The sequence below is a fragment of the Hemiscyllium ocellatum genome, chromosome 2 (assembly GCF_020745735.1).
Source record: "Hemiscyllium ocellatum isolate sHemOce1 chromosome 2, sHemOce1.pat.X.cur, whole genome shotgun sequence".
NCBI lineage: Eukaryota > Metazoa > Chordata > Chondrichthyes > Orectolobiformes > Hemiscylliidae > Hemiscyllium > Hemiscyllium ocellatum.
The window spans coordinates 146,929,940-146,938,889 of record NC_083402.1 but is presented as its reverse complement, the minus strand read 5'-3'; the positions used below and the strand labels follow the sequence as shown (position 1 = coordinate 146,938,889).

Below are 8,950 nucleotides of genomic sequence, written 5' to 3'. Positions count from 1 at the left end.
GCTTTTCAGCTTACTGCAGATGTTATAAATTACTTCAGGACCAAGAAAGAGATATTCTTAGCTATTGATACTGATATGAATTAAATGAGCTACCTATACCATTCCTGTCTGACAGACTATAAATAAGCATGGAATGCATGCCCTTGTGTTAAGGAGAACTGCCGAAAAAGAAAAGCTATGCATTAAACCAAGTACATTAAATCAGCAAATCATTTAGTTGGAAACGACTTTGTATTGAGTGGCCCCTTAAACAGTGCTGAGCTGACAATCTACTGCTAGTTTCGTCTGTTGTCTTATATTAATTGACATTAATCAGTAACTGGGCCTTTCGAGGACATGAAACAATTTTCTTCCGTGTTGAAGCATCATTAAATTGCATTTCCAAAAGCTGCACATTGCTTCATTTGTAAGTAATTAATTGCAGCACAGCAAAATGCTGTTAAAGAATCCATTTCATAAAAAAACACATTATTCAACTACAACATAGTGCACAAATAAACTGTGATGCTCCTTACATGACAGCACAAGTTATGTCAGAATAATTAAATAGCAGCAGATACGAGAATTACATTACACATTGGTGACAAATTTATTCTTGCTTTATTTGTCCATGTTTTGCTGCACCAGTAGAATTCAGGAAGATCTCTTGCATATACTGTAAAAACAAATTAACAGTAACTTTTAATTTAACTGTTTATTATATTAAAATATCAATTTGCTTATCTATTTAATTTGATGCATAAGAACTCAGTAGCAAACAACTTTCTTTAAATTATTAAGTTAGAATTCTAGAAATATCTGACAAATAGCTGAACTTGTATCAAAAGTGGGGGTTTCTTTCTTGTTAATAAAATGACTAATTTATTGTTTTGCATATGCTGATTTGACATACAATTTCAGCCATACACAGCATTGTCATCAGCAGCATGAAAAGCGTGCAGAGATATTTTACTTTGATGGCATGATTCACAAACATAGGACATTTCTTTATTTGTCCACAAGGTCATTTGTTGTCATCACAATTGTCCCATTTGCAAGGCCGGGAAGTACACTGTCCAAGTTCATGTTGAAAGCAGTTTAAAAAGTACCCAACTCCAATCTAGTCAGCCAAATTCTTTTGAGTGACTGGGGTCAGAAATGACTTGACAATTTTAGTGGCATCTGGTGTCCAGTCTTCACGTCAACAACTTGATAAAGAAAAGGAAATAAGAAGATTGGCAACAGTGGGTGTCCTAAAGCCAATTGTTCTGCTAGTGGACGGAAGAAATTAGATTGAATTGGCAGCGTAATTTAGTCAAAGATTATTTACTGATTTTGCTACCACATCTAATTGATGATGTGGAGCAGCTATTTTGCAGAGAATTGGTAATCACGGAAGAAGAATAGAAAGTAATGTGCCTGAGAAGATGCATAGTTACACATAAATGATTATTCACCAGCTTAGTGTGAAGTTAGCTGCTGAACAGAAGTATAATTTTTGCAAGCAAATAGCAGAGCACAGGAGAAAATAAGTGCAAAGTGAAGGTTTTCTGCTGCAGGCAAAACTGGCAAGATTGCCCAATAGGTTATTTATAGCATAAACTGCCAACATAAAGCTGTATAATCTCTATCAGACTTGAAGTCAACAGTGATCTGTCTTGAGTTGGCTTTGACTCAGAAACACTATTCTCAAATTAAATAAAGAGACCAGAGTGGAAGGCACAGATTTACCCACGTTGACCAGGAAGGAATCGGTCCTGTAGATTACTCGGGCAGTGGAGAGTAAATCTAACAGAAACTCTACTGCAAATTTGGTGGGAAGCTATGCAATACCTGAAAGACCAGTACTTCAAACATTAGCCTTGAATAATTTGTGTGAAGGTCTATGAGTATTTTAAATATAGCTTGGTGCGAGTCAAAATTTGTAATGGATTCAAAATACTTTGGAGAGAAAATTGGATAAATTGTAAATGCATGGCCTCCTTGAAACGTAGCCAAACAAACAACTTTCTTTGTGGGAGATATTTTTATGAGGAAATAAAAGTGGAAAGCAAACTAATGTATAATCTGTCTGGTGATGGTTAAATGTACAGCATTCCTCATCACATGACCAAAGATTTTTTTTAAAACGTGATTTCATTCTTTCTCTTTCCATGTCTTTGTTCTTGCATCCTCCACATGCTCTCCCAGTATGGCAAAGATTCTAGAATAATTGCAGAATGTCTCCTTATCGAAAGGACACTTTTGTGTAAGTTTAGTGAATTTGTTATCTGCGAGAAATGAACAGAACCCCCAAGAGAAATGGCTAAATCCCTGAAAAAAAAATCCAATCTCTTTCCAAAACATTAGCAACTGAGGACTTACAAAAAAAGACCTCAGTATTTATGTCAGATGGAAAAAGAAGCAGGTTGAAATATGTACTGAAATGATTTTACTTTCATCCAACATGAACCTCAACTTCAATATGTGTATGGATAAACTGAGAACAACCAGACAGCCAGTTGTTTAACTGATGGCATGAAAATAACATGGACAGAAAAACTAACAGTCTAGATTAGAGTGGTGCTGGACAAGCACAGCAGGTGCTCCACTCTAATCCAACACACTCTAATCTAGACTCTGGTTTCCAGCATCTGCAGTCCTTGTTTTTACCTAGAAAAACTAATAGTGAAACTCAAATGCTAATGAGAACAGCTTGTTTAACCTGAGTTTATATTCTTTAAAGTTTAGAATTTTGAAGAGGGATTATCAAAGTTTTTAAAATGACAAAGGATTTCAACACAGGAGGTAGGGAGAAACTTTTTTTTCTGATGGAGAAGCAGAGCAGGATGAATAATCCTATCGGAAAGATGTTGTAAAACTTGAAAGGTTTCAGAAAAGATTTACAAGGATATTGCCAGGATTGGCGGATTTGAGCTATAGGGAGAGGCTGAACAGGCTGGGGCTGTTTTCCCTGGAGCGTTGGAGGCTGAGAGGTGACCTTACAGAGGTTTACAAAATTATGACGGCCGTGGATAGGGTAAATAGACAAAGCCTTTTCCTTGGGGTCAGGGAGTCCAGAACTAGAGGGCATAGGTTTAGGGTGAAAGGGGGAATATATAAAAGAGACCTACGGGGCAACTTTTTCACACAGAGTGGTACGTGTATGGAATGAGCTGCCAGAGGAAGTGGTGGAGGCTGGTACAATTGCAACATTTAACAGGCATTTGGATGGGTATATGAATAGGAAGGGTTTGGAGGGATATGGGCCAGGGGCTGGCAGGTGGGACTAGATTGGTTTGGGGGATCTGGCCAACATGAACGGGTTGGACTGAAGGGTCTGTTTACATGCTGTACATGTCTGACTCTATAATTAAACTCTGCCCAGCAAGACAGATGTGCACTGAGTGGGTGATCATTGTTTGGCTGTGTAGGTGCAGGCTGTGAGTTTGTGATGTGAACTGTGAGGAATTAGCAATGAACTGCAAGTGGATCATTCAGCCTCCATTATTTGCTAAACAATTACTAATGCAATCATGTTGAAAGAAAGAAATTATGTGGACATTCTAAGCAGCAAACACTGTCTACCAAGATACAGTCAAGTGTATGAGTTACTTAATAGGCACTGTTATAGAGATCAGAAAGCATTTTGCCACACTTCTGGTGTAAATTAGTACAATGAATATCAATTCCTGGGCTTGACTGTTACTGGTTTGTTAAGGCAACCCATGCTTTGAGTCACTAGTGGCTGCCTGAAATTCAAGCTAATCAAATACCCAAAGAAGTTACAAGACCCTTTTGCCATTTAATGTAATCCATTTATTCCACACATTTTTGCTTTGAGATAGAACAACCTAAACTAATGAGCCCTCCAAGAAACTCTGGAGATCAATGAAGAAACCTAATACCTTGCCTTAACAAATCTTCCAGAATGTACAACAAGAGAAAGCAGGAGTATCCTTCATGGTTCCACATTACAGTCGGTTCTGCTACAGTGTGGTAGTTCCGTTCTCGTACAATCCCATTTATCAGAAAATTGTGTAATTGCAGCACCATTTGAACTAACAGGGTTGGAATCGCATTATAACCAATATACCATGTTTAAAAGTTCGTGCTTTAGAAGCAGTGTCCCCAATTCATCAAATGTGGTATAGTGAATTCACATTAACAAAATGCGCGTTATAGCAGATCGACCTGTATTCCTGCGTCACTGTGATTATTCTCCATTCACTACGCTGATAATCTATTACCACAACTCACATTTAAACAAGATGTCAGCCAGCATCTAAGCTGGACAGTTCCAAATTTTTCATTCCCACATGAAGAAAATACCTCAGTGACCTGTTCACAGACAGGGGCAAGGGTAGAAATAATAGCCCCAATCTGACCAGAGCCCCAGTTATTGGGTCCTGACGTCACCCCTGTCTTGGGTCCTATCACAGTACACCATTCCCCTTCTGACCATGCAAGATCATTATCACATGGTCCTCCTGTCCACTGGTTAAGGTAGTGTGACAGTTGTTACATCTGCTTGCTTTACACACAGTCATAGAGATGTACAACATGGAAACAGAGCCTTCGGTCCAACTCGTCCAGGCTAACCAGATATCCTAACCTAATCTAGTCCCATTTGCCAACATTTGGCCCATATCCCTTGTAACCCTTCCTATTTATATATCCATTTTGTAATTGCACCAGCCTCCACCACTTTCTGTGGCAGCTCATACCATACATGCACCACTCTCTGCTGTAAAAAAGCTCCCCCTTAGGACATTTAAATTTTTCCTCCCTCACCCTAAACCTATGCCCATTCGTTCTGGACTCCCCCACTCCAGGGAAAATATCTTGCCTATTTATCCTATCCATGCCCCTCATGATTTTATAAACCTCTATAAAGGTCACCCCTCAGCCCCTGACGCTCCAGGGAAAACGGCCCCAGCCTATTCAGGCTCTCCCTATAGCTCAAATCCTCCAACCCTGGCAACATCCTTGTAACTCTTTTCTGACCCCTTTCAAGTTTCACAACATCTTTCCGATAGGAAGACAACCAGAATCGCACGCAATATTCCAAAAGTGGCCTAACCAATGTCCTGTACAGCCATAATATGACCTCCGAACTCCTATACTCAATGCTCTGACCAATAAAACTCGAAAAATGATACCAAATAATTTCTAAGCTTCTGTTCAAGTGTGGATGATTTTCAGGAGTTGCAGTGTTTGTTTGCATTTTGTAAAAGGTCTGCATGGAATGCATCAGATAATTTATGGTGAACCCTGTGTATTGACAGATTGATGCATATAAGTAGCGATGAAAGAGAATTATACTGTGCCAGGCACAGTCCAAAGGGAAGGCAGAGGAGCAGTGTTCCAGATCTCCAGCAACTACAATTGAGGGGGTGAGCAGATGACTGCTACCAAGTCTCCATAAACCAGGGCAAACACATAGTCCATGTCCAAACCTCAACCGTCTTAAGGAGACATAAATCAAGGTCCTCTTTCCTGTGTCACAATCCAAAGAAGTTACAAGACCCTTTTGCCATTTAATGTAATCCATTTATTCCACACATTTTTGCTTTGAGATAGAACAACCTAAACTAATGAGCCCTTCCAGAAACTCTGGAGGTCAATGAAGAAACCTGTGACACCAAATGAAGGAGAGCTGGAGACTTCTGTTGGAGTTTACAAAAGATATTCACCAAATATAACTAACAGATTATATATCCCATTGGTATTATGGGTGCTTGTACACAAACAGTAGCCTCGTTTCCCTACGCTGGAAACATTTCTGTATTACATTGACTGTGAAGCACTTTAAAACTTCTGGGGTTCTGAAAGTTGTCTTATAAATGCATGTTTTTTTAATTCATCAACAATGTTTTGTGATGACAGAGCCAATTATGACAACAGATACCGGATTATCTAATGCACAGCATCAAATGTAGACATTTAACACATAAAAACATCTCCACATTTAACCAAGGCATCATTAAAACAAATGAATATTGAAGGCAAAGGAAAAACTCTTATGAAGCATGCCCAAAATCTGAGTATAAGATACTCTTTAAAGTGCAACTCTTTGAGGAGGAGAGGTTGGTAGAGGAAGGCTTCCAGAGTATGGGACAAAGACTGATGAAGACATAATCACTAATGGTAGGGTAAAGGTAGAAGATGCTGCAGTCAGAAAAAGTAACATTTTTGAAGAGACTTGTATCAGAGCAAATGGTTATAAAGAGTGAATTCCCAATGGTATAGTGAGAATTAAACACAAAGATGAGAATGTTAAAGGTGGGGCATTGGGGATTTGACCCAATGCAGGCTTAATGAGTATAAGAATGATGGGCAAGCAGAATTTAGTGTAGGTATAGCCATCAGAATTTGAAGTGAGCCAACTTGAAAGCAGAAAGCTAGGGAACTATTAGAATAGCCATTGGAAGGTGACAAAGATGCTTATAGGCATTGGTACTGTTATTCTGCATGATTAGCAGTTATTAAATATTCTGATTCAACAACAGTGCAAGATCCTTGCGATGAGGTAGAGATTCCTCTGAGGCAACTATTAACTTTTGCATTCCTTTGATAGTTCGCAGTTTTGAAGTAGTGGCAGAGAAAATAGCCACATCCTCAATAAGAAAATAATAAAAACTTTTATTAAAATATCCTATGACTTTTGGGGCATGCAAGTGAACACAAAAATCTATGTTGTGTCCTTGATTTTGTTTTTGAAACTTGTGTGCTAAATGTCGCCACCTCCTGGACAGTTATTTTCTCTTAACTGCTCTTTGAAGAGCACTTCAATTTTGTTTCCCTGTTGCAGTTATCTGTATTTTCTGAATCAGCTGCAATATTCTTATTGCGGTCATTGCACTAATTTATTACAGCATTTGTTTTGTTTCGATACTGCAAACATTCCAGCTCTGTACTGATTGAGTGGCTTAGTTTATTGCTTTAATTAAGATGCTGCAGTATGAAATGTGTTGTTAGAGAACATCCACAAAACTATGATACCTTAATGCCACGAGCTGGGATATTTGCTTATCAATTTCAATTGTCGTTATTACTTTTGCTTTTGTAAATAAATCACACATTAGATTGGAAAAGTTATAAGAAACATACCGGTACTCGTTAAAAAAAGTTGCTTTTTCACTTGTGTGGTCCTAGGAGCATGGTGGGCAGGTGAAATTAATATTCCTCTAAAGGGACAAATCAATTGTACAATCATTAGTAAACAGTTCCTTTAGAATCCTATTGCTAGATTTCTTGCAATGACTTTGCAAAACCAGCAATAAATTATTTTTCAATATTTCATTATGCTCTCATCAATACTCATATGTATACTGTAAATACTTCCTGCTTTCTCAGGCAAGATCCTATTTGAATTTGGTGAGAGTATTTTATGTACTTTTGCTAACAGTATGCCACAACTTGATTAAATAATGGGAGGAATGATTTTAAAATTTGCAGGGTCATGCTGAAATTACTTCATGATTTCATCCCTTTGAATTTCTGTAATCCCCTTCAGCCCCTTTATTCTGGACTCTAGATCATTTGGCCACCACTATATAAAAGCAAATTACTGAGGATGCTGGAATCTGAAACCAAAAGAGAAAATGCTGGAAAATCTCAGCAGGTCTGGCAGCATCTGTAAGGAGAGCAAAGAGCTGGCGTTTCCCGTCTAACTGACCCTTTGTCTAAGCTCATTTGGACACCAGGGGTCATCTTGCTTTCAGCTGCACAAAAAGTTCTGAATTCCCTCCAAATACCTCTCTGCTTCTCTTTCCCTTTTTGAAGGCATTCTTTAAAACCTCACACTTTGAAGAAGTTTTTGGTTATCTGACTTCATTAGTAGAATTTATGTGTCCCACCCGGGGAAAAGATTAGCATAAAATCAAGTGTCATGGCAGTGGTCCATGTTTGATCTGACCATGCTGGTAACCATCTAACCTTGGGTAAATTGCAGCCTTTCAGTGAAGATCACTAATAGCCACTTGAACCACTACCTGGGTTTATTAGTAGTGGGAGTTATCCATGTTATATGGAAAGGCCACCAGGATTCACCAGTTAACCTTCTTGTATATGGGGAAGGGGCTGTCACTTCTGTATGAAATATATATGGGTACTCTGTACCTAAAAGAAGCCCCATTACACGGTATTGTACCTTGACACTGGATGTTTGACTTCCCCACCTCTTTAACTTGATCCTCCAACCTCCACTCACTGGGGCATGCTCAGACCTGGCAGAGGTCCTCAACTTACTTTCTCATTCAACACCATTATTAGTAACTGTCGGGGAGTGCCTGCAGTCTCAGAATTGGTCACCATACCCTGTGCTGTTGATGGGATTACAGAATTGTCAGCCATGATAGGCTTGCAGAGGAAGCCTAATGGGAGGGATCTCTCACCCCAAGTTAAACAGAGGCTTGATGGGAATGAAATTAGCTTGAAGTGACCCAACCAAATAGAGGTGGCTTGGGTCTGTACCCATAGCCTTTGAATAAAATTCAGATCTATCTTCTTAGCTTGTTTGGTATAATTACAAAATTAGGTTTAAGATCCTAATTATGGCTAACAGGGAAAATTACCTTTTTAACAATGGAACCATTCTTCACGTGGTGCCAATAATCAATCTCTCTCTTTAACAGAAGAATAACAAGAGGTCACTTGTGGTATAATGGGCAGTGTCAGGAGGCCTGGGTTCTAGTTCTATATGTTCCAGTGGAGTGTCATAACATTAAATATATGAGGAGGAGGAGTTGGTATTGGACTGGGGTGGACAAAGTTAAAAATCACATAACACCAGGTTATGGTCCAGCAGGATTATTTGGAAACACTAAGTTTCGAAGTGTTGCTCCTTCATCAGGTAGCTGTGTGACAGCTCTGCTCTGCCACTTTCAATCGTGAACAGTAGTACACAATTAGATAACAGGAAGAGGGGCTTGACACAAATATCTGCATGATTTGAACAATCTTCAGCTACTTTAATGACCTTCCTTCT

General features: G+C 38.9%; 1 protein-coding gene across 2 annotated transcripts in view; it reads right to left on the bottom strand.

The window, feature by feature from the left end:
- Positions 1-493: 493 nt before the first annotated feature.
- spata6l (spermatogenesis associated 6-like) overlaps positions 494-8,950 on the bottom strand; it is a 67,357-nt gene continuing 58,900 nt past the window's right edge. For both annotated transcript variants that reach the window (XM_060846764.1, XM_060846755.1), the window contains exons 13-14: positions 7,072-7,148; positions 494-655 (exon numbers count right to left, since the gene is read on the bottom strand). In XM_060846764.1, coding sequence (XP_060702747.1) covers positions 7,113-7,148 — 36 coding nt within the window. In that variant the 3' untranslated portion in view covers positions 494-655; positions 7,072-7,112. The remainder of the gene's footprint in view (positions 656-7,071; positions 7,149-8,950) is intronic.